At 38.1% G+C, this 23,930-nt stretch overlaps 1 protein-coding gene across 1 annotated transcript in view; it reads left to right on the forward strand.

Moving 5' to 3' along the window:
• The window catches only part of METTL15 (methyltransferase like 15), a 262,696-nt gene extending 240,606 nt beyond the window's left edge, over positions 1 to 22,090 (forward strand). Inside the window, exon 5 of the mRNA XM_006883718.1 lies at positions 21,648 to 22,090. Coding sequence (XP_006883780.1) covers positions 21,648 to 22,090 — 443 coding nt within the window. The remainder of the gene's footprint in view (positions 1 to 21,647) is intronic.
• The last annotated feature ends 1,840 nt before the right edge of the window (positions 22,091 to 23,930 follow it).

Here is a 23,930-nt window from a genome sequence, read left to right on the forward strand (position 1 = left end):
TGAATGGAAATACAAAGTCTCTGTAAATTTTTACTAAAATTAATAATAAATTTAAATTAAAAAACAAACAAAAAATATTGCATGGAATAGAAGATGACAAGACTTTGCCTTATGTACACTGACTCATGAACATGGTATCAAGAAGGACCAGAGGCTGAGGAAGAACATCAATCCTGGTAAAGCAGAGGGTTAGACAAAAGAGAGGGATTGATGTAGTGGCTGCAGTAGTGGGCTAAATGTATCAGGTACTGTGAAGATGTTGCAGGACCAGCATTCTTGTTGTCCCTGGGGGGTTACCTGAGTTGGAACCAAGTCAGTGGTACCTAACAACAATCCTTTATCCTAGTACAATCACTGAGACGTAGCTATTATTTAACAAACATTTCTTTAACAAATTGTTATATATAGTGGCTATATGTGAATAGCTTTCTGGTTTTAATAAATTCATAGCAAATATATTAAAGACTGTTATCCACTCTAAAAATATATAGCACAGTTCCTATAATGATGGATTGAAATAATGTTATTCTTCTGCTTTCTAAAAGTCGAGTGCTCTAGTGAGGCAATAAGGGCCACCACAAGGAATTGAAATATATGCACTAGAATTCTATAAAATATCACGTGACTTCGGTAGAAATTTGGATAATGTAAAATCCTGTGCCCTTTGCCGCCAATACAAATATCAGTAGTTCCAGTACTTTTCAAAATAATGGGAGCCCCAAAAGGCAAGTTCCAGGATCCTACTGAGAACAATATGATTAGAAGTCTTTACATTATTTTTAAGGTATTCAAAAATAGCTTGAGATATTTGAGTTTTCACATTCACTTTTCAGAGCTACTAGCCAGGAAGTAGAATATAAATATCTTAACAGTATAAAATGTTATATATAGTATTCCCTCAAAAATTATAGATAACAAATCACATTTTGTTAAACATAATTTCAATTTAAATATCCTAAAGAGTTAGATTAATGAAATCTGAGGAAAAATGGCCTAAGGGAATCATTTAATCCTAGAACTAGACTCTTTGTACCTCTGATAAATGGTCATCAAGCTTTAGCCCTTTCATCTTCATCTTTCTTACTCCCCGTAGTATTCCAGTGAAGAGGAATGTATTTCAGCCTGAAATTTCTAGTTCCTTAAAAACAGGCCTAAGCAGCTTTGGAAAGGGTGAACTCATTAGCATAATGTCCAAACTCTCACATGATTTTCAAGCCTTTTTTTTCCCCGTCTTCATCTTTTTCATGCCCTTTCTAACCTCCAGTTATACGTCATTCCTTACAGACTTCTAGACACTATAGACACTCGAGTTCTTAGGGAGCTGTGCTGATAACCTACCAGCATTTGAATCCACCAGCAGCTCCAGAGAAGAAAGATTGATAGCCTCTTCCTATGTGATTTACAGCCTACTGAAAACCCTCTGTAGACCCAGCTATGAGTTTATTCCAGTTCGATGGCAGTGAGTTTATGGGATTTTTTTTTAAGCAGACCTGTTTCTCACTCAGATACTTGCTCCAACCTACCCGTTCATGTGGCTAATTTAGTTCTTCCTTTAGAGCTTTTCCCCCACCCTTACTCAGATGACTTGAAATGGTTTGCTGTTTATTCTATTTCCATGTCACTGCATTCCCCTAGCATTTATTGTATGTATCTTTTTGTTTGCTTAGCTGTCTCTTTCTCATTACCTGTATGGACTTACATACTCACCACTAGCCACATGTGACAATCAAACCTATGAAAGGTGGCTACTTCAGGAAGCATCAAAAGAAGATGGGAGGAATATAGTCACAGTACCAAAAAAGTCACTATACCTATAAATTTTGATAAATGTCAGTAGTTGTAGAGGGACTTCAGTCCTTTTGTTCATAGGGTCATTATGAGTCATGCTCGACTCAGAGGCAATCAACAACAACATACCAAAAAGAATTGACTGACATGGACCATTTCAGGAAATAGCTTATGATCAACAACCAATGGTGATAAAGCTGCACTAAAGGCACTGGGGGGTGGGGGAAATAAGGCCCCAAGAATTGATGGTATACTAATTGGCATATTTCAACAAACATTTGCAACCCTGGACATGCTCACCAGGTTGTGACAAGAAATCTGGAAAACAACTACCTGACTAACTGACTAGAAGAGGTCCATATTTGTTCCCATTCGCAAAAAGGTGATCCACTAGAATGTAAAAATTATTAAACAATATCATTAATATCACACACAAGTAAAATATTAATAAAGATGATTTTTAAATGTCCAAAACAGTCCATTGTCAGAGAACTGCTAGAAATTCAAACTAGATTTAGAAGAGGCCAGGGCACCAGGCTTATCACTGCTGATATCAGATTGCTCTTGGATGAAAGCAGAGAATACCGGAAGGATATCTGTGGGTCTTTTGTTTGCTTGTTTGTTTTTTACTATGAAAGGCATTTAAATAAGTGGATCTCAACAAATTATGCCTAACTTTGAGAACAACGGGAGTCCCAGAACACATAATTGTGCTCTTGTGAAACCTGTAACTAAACCAAGAGGTGTTTGTCCAAACAAAGCAGAGGAACAGTGTATGGCTTAAAATAAAAAGGGCATGCATCAGGACTGTATCTTTCTCCTAAGCTATTCAATCGATATGCTGAGCAAATGATTTGAGAATCTGGACTTTATGAAGAATAATGGGGCATTAAGATTGGAGGAAGACTCATCAACAGCCTGCATTATGCAGACGACATAAACTTGGATGCTGAGAGTGAGGTGGACTTTGAAACACTTACTGAAGAAAATCAAAGACTACATTCTTTTATATGGAATACATCTCAACATAAAAAAAACCCACCAAAACCCAAAAATCTTCACCACTTCACTAATAGGTAACATTATGATAAATATAGCAAACTTGAACCATTTTATCTTACTTACATTACAATCAACATCTTTTGGTACCAGAAGTCCAAACAGCTATCAAGGACCTTTCCAAAGTCCTAAAGAGCAATAATGTCAGTTTAAAGACTAAGGTGCACTTGATGCAAGCTATCATCTTTTTTAGTTATTTGCTATGTATCTGAAAGTTAAACAATGAATAAGGATAACAGAAGAATAATCTATACCTTTAGTTATGGTATTGGAGAAGAGGACTGTGTATCCCAGAAACTTCCAAAAGAATAAAAATTGTGTCTTAGAGAAAGTAAAACCAATGTGCTTCGTCTCACATACTTTGGGCATGTTGTTAGGAAGATCCAGCTTTTGAAAAGGGCATCATGCTTAGGGGTTCAGAGTAAGGGAGAGAGATATTCCATGAGGTAGGGTGACACCGTGACTGTAACACGGGCTCCTGTATATCAGAGATGGTGAGGATGACGTAAGATGAGGTAAGGTTCGTATTTGTTGTTCATACGGTCACTATTAGTGAACACCCTAACAGCACCTGACAACAACAGTGTATACAGTTCCAACTCTAGTGGCATCACACATAGGGAGCTGCACTGCTAACCCCAAAGTGGAGCCTATTTCTGGTAGTTCAAAATCACCAGCTGTTACAGTGGTGAAAGAGGGCAGTCTCCTCCCATGCGATTTACAGATTCTTGAAAACCTGCTAGACACTCATCTAGGATTGGTTCTGACTCCACAGCAATGAGTTGAGTTGTTGAGAGTTTTTAAAGATAATTTGAAAAAGTAATGTCAAATATTAATTATTTTTGTGTTCATTATATATTTAAGATTTCATTTTACTTGGATCCATGATCAACAACTATGGTAAGAGCAGTAAAAAAGTAAATCATGTGCTGTGTTGAGGAAATCGGCTGTAGAGGAGCAAGGATGTCAGATTAAAGACTACTGTGTGCCTGATTCAAGCCATGATCTTTTTAGTTACTTCTTGCACATCTGAAAGTTGGACAATGAATAAGGATGACAGAAGAATAATCGATGCCTTTGAACTGTGGTGCTGGCGAAGTGAACTGAATGTCCCATGGACTGCAAAAGACCAAGAAGTTTGTCTTGGAACAAGGTCAACCAGAGTGCTTGTTAGAGGCGAACGTGCTGAATTGTGGGTCATATGCTTTGGATGTGTTGTCAGGAGGCCTTGTCCCTAGAAAAGAGACATCATGCTAGGAAAGGGGGAGAGTCAGTGAAAGAGAGCAAGATCCTCCACAAGGTGGATTGACACATGACTTGAACAATTATGGAGGATGGCGCAGGGGAGGGCAAGGTTAGGACCACTTGTTTATAGGGCTGCTGCGAGTCATTTTAGGGAGCTCTGGTGGCCTAGTGGCAAGAAGCTGTACTGCGATCCCAAAGGCATGTGATTCAAGGCCTCCAACTCCTCTGTGTGAGAAGGATGGGCAATCTCCTCTCGTGCTACTAAATGTCTCTGAAAACCTGCCAGAGTGTCAGCTGTGCATCAGATCTGACACTACGGTAAACAACAACATGAGTCATAGTAGATTACATGACACCTAACAACAACAATATGTTAAAATACTAATATTTTAGATGTTTTGTTGTTACTATGTACCATGGAGTCACCTGCGACCCTATGTACAGCAGCTCTGAAGCCTACCCTGTCCTGAGCCAGTCTTACTAATTCTGACACACCAACCCTCATTGCCCCAGTTACTATATGAATCCGTTTCATCCTGGGTCTTCCTCTCCTGTGCTGTCCCTTAACCCTTCCGAGCATGATGTCCTTCTCCAAGGACTGGTCTCTCCTGGCCACATGCACAAAGTATGTGAGATGGATCTTCAAAATCCTAACCTCCAAGGACAAATTTGGTTTCATCCTCACCAAGACAGACTTATTTGTTTTCTTGGTATGTTCCAGACCCATCTCCAGCACCACAATTTGATGGTAGAAGCTGTAGAAAACATTAAATAACATACTTGGCTCAAGTAGAGTTTTTTAAAAAGATGTATGTTACTATAGACTTTGAGAAGCCTCTTTTACACAGTGGTTAGGGGTTCAGTTTCAGCTGCTAACTGAAAGATCAATAGTTTTTAAGCCACTTGCCATTCCTTGGGTGAAAGACAGCTGTGTTCATCCATAAAGATTGACAGCTTTTATAGCCCTTTCCCACAAAGTCACTATAACATCATAGACTATTAGCATCTTGAGACATCAGCCATGACTATCTTATTCATCACTGACTCCAGTTGGTAGCACAGTATTTGACATTGGAAAGTACGTTGGAAATATTTTTTCAGGGTTAATGTATATTTAACAAAATATATATTAGATCAGATACTTTCTATTTTTATAATATTTGTATACAATGAAATATTAGAAAATTGAAGTGTAGTTTTTATATGTTAAAAAAACTAAGTTTGGGTATTTTTTTCTGTATCAATATATTCTAGTAAGATCAATGAGCAAACAAACTAGAAAAAAACCCATATTGCTTTCTCGGTACTTTAACTTATTCCTCTTCAAAGACTAAATTATATCTTTTTCTACCTTATTCTTTAGGAATGCTGTGAAGAAATATAATGCTCTGATTAAAATGTTTTTATTAGTTTAGGATTATTAATAATTCACAAATGATGCATATATAAAAGGGCTTCAGAAGAAAGGTTTATATACTTTGGAAATTTTTACTAATGAAAAGTAGCTGTTGTGTGGATTTTGCAAAATTAATGTATATTTTATTTGTAGAATTTTAAAACTAAGTAAAATCCATACAGTCAACTGATCATAATTTATAATCAAATTCAAAAACTCAAACTCTGCCATTTAGTCAGAACCAACTCATAGCAGAGCCCCAACAGCTTTTCAGAGGCTATAAATTGCACATTTTTCTCTCAAAGAGAAACTGGTATATTTGCCTGTGTTTATGTTGGTAGCACAACTCCTTACCCACTAGGCCACCAGAGTGCCCTTCTGTTATATTAGAGGTTTCCTACATTCCAGTGTTTTTCCTTTATCTTTTTCATATCAAGAAAAACCACCAATTTGGAACTCTATCCATTTCATGTAGAAGATCTAAACTCATTTTCCAGTAAGTATATTTAGTGAACAGTTCACCACTCTGTCAGTGGAACCTTGCATTTTGCAATGATGCTAACAGGTTTTAGTGGATTTTCCAGATTAAGAGAGACATGGGAAAAAGACCTGGTGATCTGCTTCCAAAAATCAGTCAATGACAGCTTTGTAGATCACAAGGGTGTGGGCTCCAACCAAGCCTGGAACTGGTGTAGGATGAGCAAAGGCACAGTGTGTTCCCTTCCATGCTGCATGGTACCTCCATGAGTCCCGTCCAGCCTAATGACAGCTAACTGCAGCAGCGTTAAACTAGAGGAAACAGAGGCTTTTCATTCATGTCCTGCTCCTAGAAATTGTTTTTATTTTTGTATCATCTTGAAGAGATTACCTGAAATTTCTCATTGGAAAATGGACATGATTCATAATTTTCTTTAATGAGTTTAAAGAAATGAAATTGGGGGAAATATACTATCTTTGACTTCTGGTAATCTTTTTAACAAAGTCTGTATCCTCACAGGGAGTTCTGGTGGCTTAGTGGTAGGGGATTGTGCTACGAATGCAGAGGAAGAAAGGTCAAATCTACTATTTTCTTTGTGGAAAAAATGATGAGCAATCTCCTGTGTGATTTACTCCCTCTCTAAAACCTGCTGGAGGGTAATCCAGGGATTGGGTCAGACTCAACGGTACTTAACATGTCCTCAGAGACTATGAGAATGGCCCAGACTATGAAACCCCTCAGGACCTAACAACAACAGTAATGATATTGTTACCTTTCAGTGGTAAGAGACTGCCCATAAACGAAGAGGAAGACTAGTTAACATGGCTATTAAAATCAGTACTACACACTAACTAGGCAAGCCAAATATGAAGAAATTGAAGATTTCTACCAACATTTATGGCCTGAAATTGATTGAATGTGCTGTCAGGATATATTAAAAATAATGATTGGGATACAAAACTTGGAAGCAGAGGAAAGATTCGTAGTCAGAAAATGTGGATTTAGTGATATAAATAAGATTGAAGAGCACATAATAGAACTTTGCACATCCAGACTTACTCATTGCAAATTCTTTTTTTTTATTATTATTTTAAAAAATTCACACACGCACACATAAACTATAAACTGTGACTATGCACGTGGACCTTATCAGGTGACACAAGAATTAAGATGACAATATGTATGGTAGAAAAGCTCAATATCATCAGTCAGAACACAGCCTGCCCCAATTGTGAAACAAACTTGTCAATTGATTCTATCCAAGTTGAGGTTCCAGTTGAAGATAATGAAAACTAGTCCGCAAGAGCCCAAATATAACCTTGATTGTATGTCACCTGATTTCAAGATCATCTCAGGAACATACTGTTTCGTTGAGCACAAGTGGCCAAAGACCAGATGAGTTGGGGGATGACATCAAAATCCTTATACATGAGGAACACAGAGACAAAAAGAGAAAAAACAAAATTCACCTGAATGGATATTCTAAAAATTCATCTAGAATGTAGAGAAGCTACAATGAAAGGAAGAAATCATAAAGAGGACTGAACAGAAGATTTCTTAGGGCACCTTGAGAAGGTAAAGCAAAGTTTTATAATGAAATTTGCAAAGACCTGGAATTACAGAACCAGTGGGGATGAAGGGAATGATTGGCATTTCTCAATCTGAGAGAACTGAAGAAAAAAAATTAAGTCTCAAATTGCCATACTGAAGGATCTTATGAATTAAATACAGATGCCATGGGAAACATCAAAAGAAGATAGAAGGAATAAACAGAATCACTATACCGATAAAGAATTGATCCATACTGAACGATTTCAGGAGGTAGCATATGACTAAGAACTAAGAGTACTGAAAAAAGAAATCTGGACTACACTGAAGGCACTAGTCAAAAATAAGGCTCCAGAAATTGATTGAACAGAGAGATTTCAATAAACTGGTGAAGCCTGGGAGATGTCCATTGGTTTTTACCCTGAAATTTGGAAGACAGCTACCAGACCAACTAACAGGAAGAGATCTATATTTGTATCTATTAAATAAAAGAAAAAAGAAAAATCCTGTTGTAGTCCAACAGAAAGCAAAAATTATGGTACAATATCATAACCAAATAGATAGGCTGATTGCTTCAATTTAGTGTATTTTCAGAGGCTGTTACAAGAAATTGCCCATCTTTTCCCTGCAGAATTGCTGATAAATTAAAAATACACACCTTTGAGTTACCAGTGACCTAGTGGCATAAAGCTGCACTGCAATAGTCATTGGAAATTAAATTAAGAAATTCAAGAGAAGGTGGTGGTTATTTGGTGCTGTCAAGTCAACACAGCTCATCATGGCCTTACGAACAGCAGATCTGTGTCTGTCCTCCACTATCATCACAATCTCTGCTACGCTCAGAACCATTGTTGTCCTCACTATGTTGATCTGTCTTGGAAAACAGGCTTCTCCTGACAGCATGCCAAAGTATAGAAGCAGAGTTTTACCAACCTTCCCTGTCTAAGCAGCACTCTAGTTGCATTTCCCCCAAGACCAACGTGTTCATTCCTTTGGCGGTCCGTGGTTTATATTCAGCATTCTTTGCCAATACCAAGAGAAGCTTAAACCTAGTCATTCTGTTCTATTACTGTAACACAATCATTATGAGTTTGCATATTTCCTTACACTTATTTTTTAATTTGAAATAATGTATAGAAATATGAAATTTTTTACCTTATAATATTATTATAAACTTACTTTTTTCAAATCTACTATAAGAGGTATCATCGTTTGCTTAATGATTTCCTAATTATTAGATGCTTGATTTATTTCCAAATGCAAACCATTGTTAAAAGTCATAATTAATATTATTGTGCACATTTGAGGTTGAGGAGATGAGGAATGCTTCTTTTGTAAGCTAAATAAATCAACTCCTTTAGATCTTAAGACCTTCATTTCCAAGATGTATTCACATTCTGTAGAAACTAAAAGCTTTCACTGAACATGATCTTAAAACTACTCAATATTCTTTAAGGTCAGATAGTCTTTCAACAAGTTTGCTGTAAAGAAAATCAGTGATGATAACTCATGGCCATTACTTTCTAAAAGTTGGTGTTTTACTCATAGAGTAAATATAAAAAAAAAAATTCACTATGATACAGTTAAGAGTGCCCTATTGCAGATTCATTTGCTGAAGAAGGGCAGGCAACTTTTCCTGAAAGCACAGATTCGTGAAGAGCATGTGCTGACCTCTTAGGTAAAAGGGGAGCATTGTTAAGGGCCTTTTTTCTGTTTTAATTCCCCAACTCTAAGAAGTATGAATATCCTACCTCCTGGAGCCATACTGCACGCCTTGTGAAATGGTCTTTAAAATTTTTGGCGAGCTCTGGTGGCCTAGTGGCAGGAAACTGCACTGCAATCCCAGAGGTGCGCGGTTCAAATCCACCAGATGCTCTGCTGAAGAAAGAGGAATAATCGCCTCCTGTACCAGTAAGATCCAATTTGACGGTACACACATTTTAAAAAATTTTTTTAAAATAGAGTATTTTATTATTTTTAAATATTCTGAAATCTCCTTCTGGTTTTTTTAATTCACAGCAGCTGTCGAGCAAACCCTCAATCACTGCATTAGAGAATCAATAATTGTGTATTGAGCACTTGCATAAGCAATAGGAGTCATGCTTCCATTTGAGCTATCCCATCTAAATTGAGCTATTGAAGAAATGGATAGTATAGAATTTGTTTTACTGAAAAATAATATATGAAAATTTTCAATCCTTCCCTTTCATTTTGAACCATGGTTCTTATTTCATCTCAGCACGTAACATTCTTCATTATATTTTTGCTCAGGCCTATAACTTGATCTGCCCCCCCCCCCCCCCCATTATGTGAGGGTTTCTAAGCCTCAGCCACCCATAGTGAGATCATGTTGTCATCAGACTTTACCAGGTAGGAGTTGGGGATTAGATGAGATGCTATAGAAGTTTTAAGAGAATCTCACTGAGTAAAACCAATTTTATCCAGAACCATCCAGGTTCACAGATTTTAATTAACAGTGTGAAGTTTGTAATATTACTTGAATTTCAGATGGGTGAGAATTTAACACTGTATTAAAGGAACCCAGGCAAAAGGACACAAGTTGCGTCACAGAGACTTATTAAATGTGGTGGAAATTCAACAGACGAATCTGGCAAACAAGGTGCAAGAGCTGAATTAATTTTTAAACCCAGCCACTCGGGGAATTGCAATGCATCACATTGACAGCCACAGCACGTTGCTAATTTCATTCATAAGCTTAAAAATCTCAATATATTTGAACATATAAATCTATTAAATTTTAAAAAGTGTAAGCATACGGGTATCCCAAACTGAAAATTATAATTTCTCTCTGGGACTTGAAGTCATTTATCTTGCCAGAAGCATGATATTTTTTATGAATGAAATCAAGCCACTTCCCCATACAAATTGTGTTCTATTATTGTATGTAGTACAGCCTGTTACTAAGCTAGGTTGTCTTTTACATTTAATGTGAAAGCCTTTGTGAGTCAGAGGAAAACTTGAATATTCACTGATACAGTTTCTAACTTATGCTGTCATGCATGACGGAAGTTCTCAGTCAGTAATCTGATGATGCGAAGTGGGGCTATGACCCTGGAGTTTAAAACACAACAAATACGAAGTTGATGAATGCAGAGGATTTTTAAATAATATCATAAATGGGGCAAAATGTTAAGTTGTAAATTCCGCTTCTAGTAATATTTTCACCAGTAGATTACCCACCTTTGGGGTTTATCTCCAAATAAAACTATATGTATACATACTATATGTATATGTCTTACAAAGATATTAAGCCGTTTGTGAAGTATCAAACTACCACTTATTGTAGTGGTCTCTTTCTGGGATAGGAAGAATGTCTCATACTTAATGGATTTCCCCCTTTGTCACTCATGGTGCTTGCTGCAGGCCCTAAACCTAGGATCATAGAGGAATTATTGTACAGGAAAGCTTTTTTCAGTCTTCTCTGTCAATAAATCTAAAGAAACTTTTATATATATACACACACACACACATATATTTGTGTGTGTATATACTTATATGTATGTGTGTGTATATATTACAGTGAGCCAATTGGCAGCATCAGGATGGATGGTGAAGAGATTGAGATTGTTCACAGCTTTAGTTTGCTTGGCTCCATAGTCAAAGCTCTTGGCACCAGTAGCCAGGAAATTAAGACATATTGCCATGGGAAAGTCTGCTGTGAGGAACCTCTCCAAAGTACTGAAGAGCAATGGTGTCTCTCTGGAGACTAAGGTGCATCTGATACAGACCATGGTCTTTGCTATCACTTGTTATGCGTCAGAGAGTTGGACAATGACTAAGGAGGATAGAAGGAGAATTGATGCCTTTGAGCTGTGGTGCTACAGAAGAGTATTGAGAATACCATGGACTGCTGGGAAAACAAACAGATTCATCCTGGAGAGGGTTAAACCGGGTGGCTCCTTGGAGGCAAGGATTCTGAGCCTTCGTCTAACATACTCTGAACATGTTGAGAGGAGAGACCGGTCCTTGGAGAGGGACATCATGCTTGGGAGGGTGGAGGGACAGCACAGGAGGGGAAGGCCCTCTATGAGGTGGATTGATTCAGTGACTGACTGGGGTAATCGGGATGAGTGTATCGGAGACAGTGCAATTGGCACAGGCAGAGCAGAGTTTAAGGCTGTTGTACATAGGGTCGCTATGAGTCGCAAGTTACTCGACGGCACATAATAACAACAACAATGATCAAGATTTAATTCCTAAATATCATAGATGTTTGACTACTCATTCCCCATTGAGCACATTTGCCTCTGCATTTTGCTTAGCTAGAATATAAGAAGCACATTTTTAATGCATAACACTATTGTAAAGGGCTTCCTTCTTAGCAAGTGAGTCAAGAAAAGCCCAGTATCTATTGCAGTGGGCAAGTTTAGATTCTCAAGCAAATGCATGTAATCGGTACCCACCCCAAAGCCTTTTGATAATGGCAGCAGTAGCAACTGGTTGTTTTTTAAAACTCAGTATCAAGAAGAGCCAGATGAAAAAGAGAGACAAATGTGCAGCCTAAGAGCCTGAGCTAACAATGACTTATTTTCAATAGGAAAACAAGACAAAAGCCCAAGGTATTCATTACCTTCCCGGGGTAAGAGACCAGGACAGTTGCCTCCTTCACCAGATGTGCACTCTTTAGCCGGACAATGCAGATCCCCCCAAGGGAAATGTTGCGAGAAAGCCAAACTCTTGCAACCTGATGCAAACTGATTTGGCTTCCATTAAAATATCTCCCAGGAAAAGGCTACTCAGCATAAAGATTCCATACTCCTTTTCTTGCAGAAAATGAGATTGTTCTGTAAAATACCAGATACCGAAGCAGCTTTTGGAAATGCTCTAATTCATGTAATTTCATCTTTATTTCTTTAAAGTCTAATCAGGGGAAAGGATGAGATGGTTTGGTGAACTTGCCACCTTAAAATGGTTGCCTTTTAGTTAGGCATATTTTCACCCAGGGAAATGCAAAAATAGCCTATGAAAACTAGGAAGTTACAAATTTTTGAGTTAAAAAAAATACTAAACTCACCTGAGTTCCTAGAAAGTGTGTACTACATGAAGTAGGGAGGTACAAATTTTACTTTTTATTCTTCTGGAGAGTTTAAGCATATTCTGTGTCAAAAGAGAAAGGAGGATAAAGAAAAGTACAATGTGGAAGGCTAGATTTATTTAGGGTAGCGTAAATTTGACTACATACATAAAATACTTGTGAAGATAGAAAGACATTTAGCACTTCTGGTTTCTCATCTTTAAATGTGAAAGCAAATATTGACTTTCTTACCTCTTAGAATTACTTAGAGATTTAATGATATAATTAAGACAAATGAAAAGTAATTAACGCAAGAACTACTTTCTTTTGTGTTGTACAGAAAGCAAATTCTGTGCTGTCTATAGTTGTCATAAAAAACCAAAAGTAGTTTTTAATCCTCCTGGGAAATGGTTAAATTAAAAAAATAATAATAATTTAAAAAAAAAAAAGATGGCATAGGATAGGGCAAGGGTTAGATCTGTTGTTTATAGAATTGCTGTGACTCAGAGAGTTCTGTTGGCCTAGTGGATAGAAAGTTATGCTACGGGAGATTTTAATCTACAGCCCTCAGTTCCGGGTTTAATTGTTTATGGTCAGTCATTCTTTTAGGTGGTATAGCACTGGTCTATCCATTTTCTGTACAGAGGTAACTTGTGGTTGCTGTGATACTAAACACTGTGACACTGATGTGTCAAATGCGAGAATGGTTACCTATGGTGGACAATGTTTGGTGGAGCTCCCCAATAAAACAAGCTTGGAAGCAGGAGTGGCATCCACTTCCGAAATAGCTTGCATCTGGAAACCCTATGAACTTGGAGAAATGATGAAAGTTATACAAGTGTCCAGGTCTTTTGTTCACAGGATCACTATGAGTCGCCTGCGACTCAACGACACTTAACAGTTACTGGAAAATGTTAAAGAAATGATTATATTTTTAAATTGATTTTCATTCAGTCACTCATTTTCTTTTTTTTGTAAACATTTTCTTTTATAAAAATACTTAGAATTGTATAATGCTGTTATTTGCAATATCCTAACAAATCCTCATTGTACTTTCCTTTTCCCTTCACCTCACCTATTAATTCTCTAATCTCTGTTCCCACTCCCTCCCTCTCAACTCTGTCTCAGTTATCATTTAAGCTATACTATTCTAAAGAGCATTGTGAATCTGTAAAAGGGGAATGTATGGTGCTACATTTCACACTTACTTGACCCTTTACACAGTGTTTGCTTGGTGCTTGGGTGCCATAGTTCACAAGATCATTACGCCTTAGTAAAACAGTTTGTAAAATGCTGTTCTGTAAAGATGTTAAGATTTTATTCTGAGTTTGTTGACTGCTGGCTTTTACTGTCTCCTGTAATTACTAGCAGGTGCAGTCTTTATAGTGCTCATCACAATATGTGCATCATTCTCCTCAAGGTCTCTGGTGGTCTAGTGGGTAAGGAGTTGCACTGCCAACCCGAAGGCTGGTAGTTTCAATCCCCCAGCTGCTCTGTGGGAGGAAATGGGCCATCCATCTCCCCCTGTGCAATTTACAGCCTCTGAAATCTCTCTGAAGGGTCAGCTGTGAGTCAGATCTGACTCAAAAGCACATAAGAACAACATGGTCTTCGTAAGTGTTTTTATCCAGAGTATTGAGTGCTTTGTGAGTAATAAATATTAATTTAATAAATGAACATTATTATTACAGAATTTTACCAAATACTCTGGATGTCCATTTTAACCAGATCAGCTTCTACTCATTTAAACCCTTTCTTGTGGATTCAATTCTGACATGAAGCAACCCTGTTGGGCAGAGTAGAACTGCCCCATCTTGTTTCCAATCCTTTCCTGAAGCCCTGAAGCCGACTGTCACATCTCCATCCCGTGGAGAAGGGTTTGAACTGCTAATTTGCTGCTTTCTAGTCAAACATTGCACCCCTTGAACCCCTAACCAGCCCCTAACCAGCTATTCTTTTCAGCTGATGTTGTTGTGATGTGCCATCAGGTTGGAATCAACTCATATAGCTGACCCTCCCGCAGGTTGGGTTTTAAATGGTAGGAAGCAACCCGATAGCAGGTTTTCAGAGGCTGTGAATAGCTCCGGGGGCATTGCCCACCTTTGTCCTGCTGAGCGACAAGTAAAGTAGCAGTGCGACTTCTTGCTGCTAGGTCATCAGAGCTCCCTGATGGAAATAAATTGGTATGAGAGGAGAAAAAACAACCCAGCCCCCACAAACAAAACACCATCACAACCAAATCTGATCTGGCAAATGAGAAGGAAGTGTCTCAGATGAGACAGAACTCTTAACATTTTTCTTGCACAGGAAATGTAGGTCAATCTGTCATGTCATCATGTGAATGAAGCCAGATAATGTCTAAAAGTCATTTGGGACTAGAACTTATTATCCAATACTGGTTTAAATGTAATTTAGTTTTACATATACATTTTAAGTGTCTAATTATTGTAATGCTTATATGTAATATCCTATCATTCACAGTGTTGTACTTCAGGATGGTTTTTGAAATGGTTTTTTGACTAAGAATGCAACTTTATTCTTCCTCAGTTTCTTATTCCTGGGATAAGAGAGCATATAAATGTCTCCACTTAATGAAACTTCACATGACGTACATTGGACATATTATTAGGAGAAGCCAATCCTTTTAAAAAGACATTCTACTTGTAAGGTTGGAAGGAAGAAGAGGAAGATGCTCAATGAGCTGGACTGACCCAGTATAACAAGGGGCTCAGTCAAGTATGTCAGAGAGATTAGGATGGCACAGGATAGGGCAGGGTTCAGATCCTAACAACATTTGTCATATGTGTATGTGTATATATGTCATATATATACATATGTGTGTGTGTGTGTGTGTATATATATAATATACCTTTAATGTCCTTTGTACTACTAAAATTTGCTTTTGTAAAGTATTGGGAGGAAAATGCTGTTGTTGTTGTTGTTGTTGTTGTTATGTGCCGTCGAGTCGCTTGTGACTCATAGCGACCCTATGTACAACAGTCCTAAACTCCGCTCTGTCCTGTGCCAATCACACTGTCTCTGACACTCCATTCCAATTATCCTAGTCACCGAATCAATCCACCTCATAGAGGGCCTTCCTCTTCTGCGCTGTCCCTCCACCCTCCCAAGCATGATGTCCCTCTCCAAGGACCGGTCTCTCCTCACAACATGTCCAAAGTATGTTAGACGGAGCCTCGGAATCCTTGCCTCCAAGGAGCCACTCGGTTTAACCCTCTCCAGGACAAATCTGTTTGTTTTCCTAGCAGTCCATGGTATTTTCAATACTCTTCTCCAGCACCACAGCTCAAAGGCATCAATTCTCCTTCTATCCTCCTTGATCATTGTCCAACTCTCTGATGCATAACAAGTGATTGCGAAGACCATGGCCTGTATCAGACACACCTTAGTCTCCAGAGAGACACCATTGCTCTTCAGTACTTTGGAGAGGTCCCTAACAGCAGACTTTCCCATGGCAATGCGCCTTTTAATTTCCTGGCTGCTGGTGCCAAGACTGTTGACTACAGAGCCAAGCAAACTAAAGCTGTGTACAATCTCAATCTCTTCACCATCCATCCTGATGCTGCCAATTGGTCCAGTGGTGAGAATCTTTGTCTTCTTGACATTGAGCCTCAATCCATATTGTAGGCTGCAGTCCTTGACACTCTGCAGCAGGCGCTTCAGGTCCTCTTCAGTTTCAGCAAGCAGGGTTGTGTCATCCGCATAACGCAGGTTGTTGATAAATCGTCCACCAATCTTGACCCCACATTTCTCCTCATAGAGCCCAGCCTCCCAGATAATCTGTTCTGCATATAGGTTGAAAAGGTATGGAGATAGGATGCATCCCTGGCGTACGCCCTTCCCAATTTTGAACCATGCAGTGTTCCCTTGCTCTGTTCTGACGACTGCCTCCTGGTCCAAGTATGAGTTTCGCATTAGAACGATCAAGTGTTCTGGGATTTCCATTCTTCTCAGAGTCAGCCATAGTTTGTTATGATCTACACAGTCAAATGCCTTTGCATAGTCAATGAAACACAGATAGACATTCCTCTGGTATTCCCTGCTTTCAGCCAAGATCCATCTAACATCAGCTACAATATCTCTAGTACCACGACCCCTTCTAAACCCAGCCTGGACTTCTGGTAGTTCTCTGTTGATGTGCTGTTCCAGTCGTTTTTGGATTATCTTCAGTAAAATCTTGCTTGCAGGAGGAAAATAGGTTTATTATTTTGAAGTATTGAGATAAAGCTTAGAGTTTCATAGGTGTTAAGTGAAATAAACTTCACCTAAAATTTTAGCAGTACTGTACATTAATCTTTTAGGGATCAGAAACCCTTTAAACCTAAAAAAAATCATTTAATCTAAGATTTCTATGAAATTATTTTAAAACGTAAGTTTACCATTACATTCCCAGGCTTCATGTTATTCTACAAAAGAACCATAGGAAAATTTTTGCCTTGTGCATTTGCTGTATTTCAGATAGTAAATCACTGGAAACTGGTACTTCTTGAGGTTAAAATTACTTACAGGTGCTCTGCTGTATGTACAAATGGTTGATTAATGTAGGAGATTTCTAGTCACTCTGAGGAATAATTAAGCATATGTGATCAGTTGTATTGAGATAATAAAATTTCCAACAAATTTGAGAGTTCAATTACACAAGTAAAATCATATTTGCTGTCCACAATCATAGTCAGCCAAACAGTAATACATATAAGATGCCTCTTTGATGACATCATTTAAGAATAGTATTCATAATGTTTTTTGTGACTAAATACATTATGGTCTTTATTTAGTCACTCATTGATATGACTGGGATATTGCATTTTTTATCTAAAGACTTAGTGATAGGAATATAATTTTGTGTAGTAAAGGTCCTCTTTTTTTATTTGGTCAATAGTCTATTTTTTTTTCCCTGTTCAATATCCATTGCCTTTTCAAAAATATATACTGAGGATTTGCTCAGCAAGTAGTAGTTTCTTAATTTAGTTTCATATCCAAATCCTCTGTGAACCTTTTTTTAAGTAACAATTCCCTTGTAATATGTCCCAGAAACTCTGATTCTATAGGTCTGGACTGGGTCCAGCATCTGTGTCTTTTCAAACACCACACGCGATTCTGATGTTCAGAAAGCCTCTTTCAAGCAATAGAAATATGCCAGTCAACACGAAATCATTCCTGTTTGCAAGAAGATCACAGTCGATGAGTGATACAGATAAGTAAACCAGTCATTATAACAGAGTGTGCTAAATGCTACACTAGGGTAAGCATACCTCCTCCCGCATGGAACTGATTCACACCGGCTCAGTGCTAACTAGGTTCATTCAAAGTCTATGGAACACACAAATATTTTCTTTGGTCAAATCTAATAACTCAAATTGTATCTGTATTTCCTTTCTTCTCTACCATATTTCCTAATCAACTGCATTAGCCATACTCAACTCTGATTAAACTCAGGAAATGAAAAAGCAGATAATTTAGTTTCTACTTCTACTCACAGTGATGGGACAGGAAGGAGATTTTTTAAAAGGTAACAAGACCAGGGGCCATGTCTCGTTATTAGTCTTTGCATTAATTGCCCTAATTCAGAGTCTAGCACAGGAGCAGGCATTGAATCCAATGTGGTGGCTGAGTAATCTTTTTCATGAAAATTCGTATGCAGATGCTCTACCTAGATACCTGCTAGGTCTCTCTGGCTCTCTATCTAGTAGCTTTCACAAGAAAACTCATTGTGACTGCCTCAGCTGCTTGTTTTAAACTTTCTAATTCAAGCCCTTATTTACTTTTTCATAAAAGGACATTTTTTGTCTGTCTTCTTTATATCATTGCCAGTTGATATTTTTTAAACGATTGTACTATAACTTCTAGTACCATATGCTACTTAATATTATTTTACATAATCTGAATTTCCAACCTTTTTTCCTATGAATTGCAGGTGTCACTTGAAGGGAGTTGTTGTTTAGGTGCCAACAAGGCTGCTAGTAGCCACTTTGCATACAGCAAAATGAAGTGTTGCTCTATCCCACACACTCCCCGCTTCTGCTGTGCTTAAGCCCGTCATTGCAGTCACTGTTTCAATTCATCTCATTGGGCCACGGAAATGAAATTGGCCTAACATAAGAGAAGCCAAGCTTAGCCTTCTCTTGTTAGGTGCCATCAAATTGGGTACAACTCGTAGCAACCCTAAGAACAGTGCATGTGAACTCTGCCCTCACCCGTTATCCCTGATACATACTCAACCCATAGAATCACTGTGTCAGTTCATCTCATTAAGGGCCTTCCTCTCCTTCACAGACCCACCACCTTTCCAAGCATGATGTCCTTTGCCAAGCCTCTCCTGACAACATCTTCACCTTCCTTGCCTCTAAGGAGCACTGGATGCACTTTCTTCAGGACAGATTGTTTGTTTTCTTGGAATTCCTGGGGTGGGCAGTATTCTTCTCAAACAACTCAAAGGCCTGGAATTATACTACTTAAAAAAAATTAATTCATTAATTAAAAATCAGTCAGTTAAAACCTTATGGAGCAAATTCTACTCTGACACATGGAGTTGCCATAAGGTGAAGTTGATTCTGAACCGACTGGTAGTTAAAAACAAGGGAAAATACTTGTCTTTAATCACGAGAAAAACACTAAAAAGCTTCACAGAGCAGTCACCTATCCTCTTTCTCATCCATGAAGATAGGACTTGGGGAGGTTAACAAGATTCCACTTCTTGTTATTATGTGCCATCGAGTTACCTACAACTCACAGTGACCCTATGTACAATAGCTCTGAGTCCTGCCTTGTACTGAGCCAGTCTCACTGACTCCGACACACCTAATCCCATTGCTCTAGTTACCATTTCAATCTATCTCATCTAGGGTCTTCCTGTCCTGCACTGTCCATTTACCCTTCCAAGCATGATGTCCTTCAGCAAGGACTGGTCTCTCCTGGCCACATGCCCAAAGGCTGTGAGATGGAGCTTCAAAATCCTTGCCTCCCATGAGCAACCTGGTTTCCCCTTCTCCAGGATAGACCTGTTTGTTCTTTAGTCAGTTCATAATATGTTCACGACTCTTCTCCAGCACCACAACTCAAAGGCGTCAATTCTTCTTCTGTCATCCTTGGTCACTGTCCAGCTCTCTGATATGTAGCAAAGGCCATGGCCTGCATCAGGCATACCTTAGTCTCTAGACTGACTTCATTGTTCTTCCACACTCTGGAAAGGTCTCTGACAGCAGATTTTCCTAATGCAATTTGTCTTTTGATTTCCTGACTGCTGGTGCAAGCAGAAATTAACAATCTCAATCTCTTTTCCATCTATCATCTTGCTGCCAGTGGCTCTGCGGTGAGAATCGTTGTTTTCTTTTTGTTGAGGTTCAATCCCTATTGTACTCACTATTATTCTTCACAACCTATGAGGTGACCATGACTCCAGACTGACTTAACAGCATCTGGTTTGTTTTTAAGTCATTTGTATTTGCAGCTTATCTGATTCTCCTTATTCCTCTCACTAGATCCAAATTTTCATATATCCAAATCAAGCCCACTCTGTCAAGTTGGTTCCAAGACATGGCAACCGTCCATTGGGTTTCTGAATCTGTAAATCTTTACAGGAGATTGCTCATTTTCGTATGAGAAAAGTTAGCAGCCCAGAAAGTTGCATTCTTCTACACCTGGGTTTGACATTTAACTTCAGTCTGATGATTGTACTTTAGCTGATACTTGCTAGCGAGGAATTCTTTTCATTTTCATTTCTATGGAAATACCTTTGATCCTTTGTTTTTGAATGGTTGTTTTTTTAACTTCTTGGAAAATAATTTCTTTTTCTCAAAATTTGCGATATGGTGTGAGGTGTGGGTTTTGCTGCTTGTGAAATGTAAAATGGCACAACCACTATGGAAAATGGTCTGGCACTTTCTCAAAAAGTTGGAAATAGAAATAACACTTGACCCAGCAATTCCACTACTGGGAATATACCATCAAGAAACCAGAACCACAACTCAAACAGATGCATGCACAACCATATTTATTGCTGCATTATTCACAATAGCAAAGAGATAGAAGCAATCCAAGTGCCCATCAGCAAACAAATGGATAGAAGAACTATAGAACAATGGAATATTACTCAGGATTGAAAAACAGTGAACTCATAAAACACAACATAGGTGAGCCTGTAAGACATTATGCTGAGTGAAATAGCTCAGTCACAAAAGGACAAACACTGCATAACACCCTTGTTATAAAATAGAACTGACATCGATGGTTGGAGGAGAATGGGGAAAGAAAGATAGATAGTGAACACTGCATTGGAATAGATGAGAGGAAGAAATGTCTGAAAGAAAGTCATATATTTATTTCAGACATTTTTAAGCATTATATAAATATGACAACAATCTGGAAAAGGAGGTGCATTGCAAAGTGGACTAAGGTTGGGTAAAGGAAGGAGAGGGACGAAAATGTGCAACAATGAATGAATAAAAATAAATTTAAAATATTTTAATATGCCATTCCATTCTCCACTGTGCTCATATTTTTGTTCTTATATAATACAGAACAGAGCTCTGGTGCTCTAGAGGGCAAAGAGTTGTGCTGCCTGTTCCAACAGAGAATGATAGGAATCTCCTCCCTTGTGATTAACAGCCTCTCAAAACCCCATGGAGTGTCAACTATGAGCATTTGAGTTGTTTTTTGTTTAAGTAATCTACTGTTTTTGAATTCTGTCTTCAAGATTTTCCTAGTAGCAATGTCATTATGATGTGCTTACATGTCATTTTCTCCATGTATTCTGGTTGATATTCCTTGAGCGTCTTGCATTTGTAAATCAATATCTTTCAATAAGGTGGGAAAGTTTTTGGTTATTGTTTCTTTAAGTATTTGTCCATTTCTTTCTCCTTTGATTATTCCTCTCCAATTACCCTGACAAATAGTGAAAAATTTTCCCAATATATTACTTTAAAACTTGGTAAAAATGTGTGGAAACAGAAGTGGGATGTATGAATGAAATGACATAATAATGTATGAACAAAATTGCTTAAATGCACACAACACAAACCAGTAGATTTATTGAAAATATTAATGTTAATTGTCTTCTTGTTTTTTTCCAAATCTTTTCCTAGGTGCATTTTCTACCTCTGCTACTTATGCACGAAAAGACTTGCTCCAGAGACCTTCTCACATTGCTACCAAGACTTTCCAAGCTTGTCGCATATTTGTCAACAATGAACTCAATCAACTGTACACAGGACTGAAGACGGCTCAGAAGTTTTTGAGACCCGGTGGCCGTCTTGTTGCCATTTCCTTCCATTCACTAGAAGATCGCATTGTCAAACGATTCTTGCTCGGGATAAGCATGACAGAAAAGTTTAACCAAAGTGTTAGACACAAAGTGTTACAAATACCACAGTTGAGTTCAGGTCAAGAAAACAAGGCAGAAGCCTCTGTAAGGGCTTCTGTAATGTGGAAATTAATCCACAAGAAGGTGGTTACTCCAGACGCTGGGGACGTAGAAGACAACCCCAGAGGGCGTTCAGCCAAACTCAGAGCAGCTATCAAATTATGAGAAAATTTACTATATTCTCATCCTTCAAAATTTTCCCAACCATTTCTTTCATCTTTTTATGTAATTTTACTAAAAATTATTATACGAAGATGTGGGAAAGGCTGGTAATTGACAGTATTTAGTATCATGTTTTTCTTCAGAAGAAAATAAATGAAATAATAACATGACAATGAAAGTTCAACCCAAAGAGCATCTTATCAAAACTGCAAATATGTTTATTTTAAGCCTTACATTTTACTATTGAAATGCATCCTTTTTTCTGATTAGAAATTTAAAAAACCCTCAACAAAATATGTTCTGTTTTTGTTATCTAAATATGTAAACTCAAGCTGCTGGGAGAGATAGTATAATTATATCTTCATGCTCGAAATTATTTAGATATTCATATTTTTCAACATTCTATGGCTCAAATAATTAATCCTGAACTTATTGAATTGGGAATAATTAGTTACTACTGCCTCAAGTATAGGCATTGTACAATTTCAAATTTCCAAGTATTATTTTTAAAATGTATGGTAGGTATATTTCATTGCTGAGCTTATAGTATTATTTCAAAAGAATTTTTTCAGCATGATGTATAACTTGGTTTTTACATATTGCAAAGACAAAATGTAGACTTGTTTACGATGATTGTTTCACAAAATGTGTATTTTAAATAGATTTTGGTTTTTATACTCCTAGCCCCAGTTGCCTCTGATGAATAATAAAAGCCATCATTTGAATCTTACATTCTTGATTGGGTATCCAAGCTAATGATCCACTGCTGATGAGTCTTTTCGACTACTCTCAGTTGGGTTTCCAAGGCCGTAAATCATTAGAAGACTAATGATTTTTTCCCTCACAAAGCCGCTGGTGAATTCAAACCACCCACCTCTTGGTTAACAGCATTACATACTATACCAGCAGGGCTGCTTTCAGAATGTCCTTCTGTGCACTTTACTTGTCTTTGTAAACATACTAGAATGTCATTTTGAGTGAGTTCTGACTTGATGGCTCATAACAACATGTAAAGTGTTAGCAAACTCTGATGGTCTAGTGGATAGGACTTTGTGCTGCCACACCAAAGCTAAGCAGTTTGAATCTTCTAGCTGCTCGTAGGGCAAAAAAGGGCACTCTCTCTTCTTTGGATTTAGTCTCTGACACCTCGCTGGAGCATCAGCTAGAGTCAGTTCCCACTGGAGGGCCTAACAACAACAGCATTAGTGAAGGAACACAACAGTAAATATGAGATTGACACTGTTAAGTGCTACAGAGAAGCAGAACAGGTTAGTTGCTATTGAGTCAACTTTGACTCATAGAGATCTTATGAACAAGAGGTTAAAAACTTGCCCTAGCTTGTGTCATCCTCATGATCTCAACCATGCTCAAAACCATTGTTTGATGGGAGAGGCATGTTTAATGGGGGATATACCTGAGCTTTTCTAGCCCCCTGAGCCACATATATATGCATGAGAATGAGGAGAGAAGTCTCCACAGGGGGAAGGGAGAGAGGACATGGGAGAGAGCTGATGGAATGAATGCCTTCTGCCCTCTCTTTAGACAGGAAGGGAGCAATCAAGGTGGTGAAATTACTGCTGCCTAAAAACCAGAACAGCATCTAGTGTTTGGTCTAATGAAGGAAGCCTCCTCCAAGCTTGATATTAGATTTGCCACCTGAAGGATCAAACTCATTGCCATTTGAGTCAGAACCAGTGGCTTTTCAGAGGCTATAAATCACATGAGAGATCACCCTTCTTTCTCCATCAGAGCATCTGTTGGATTAGAACCACTGCCTTTGGTATTGGCAGCACAGTTCTTTACCCAGTAGGCCAGCTAGGGTAGGATGGATGTGTGTGATAGG

The sequence above is a fragment of the Elephantulus edwardii genome, unplaced genomic scaffold, assembly GCF_000299155.1.
Source record: "Elephantulus edwardii isolate Elephantulus edwardi_28Jun2011 unplaced genomic scaffold, EleEdw1.0 scaffold00029, whole genome shotgun sequence".
Lineage (NCBI taxonomy): Eukaryota > Metazoa > Chordata > Mammalia > Macroscelidea > Macroscelididae > Elephantulus > Elephantulus edwardii.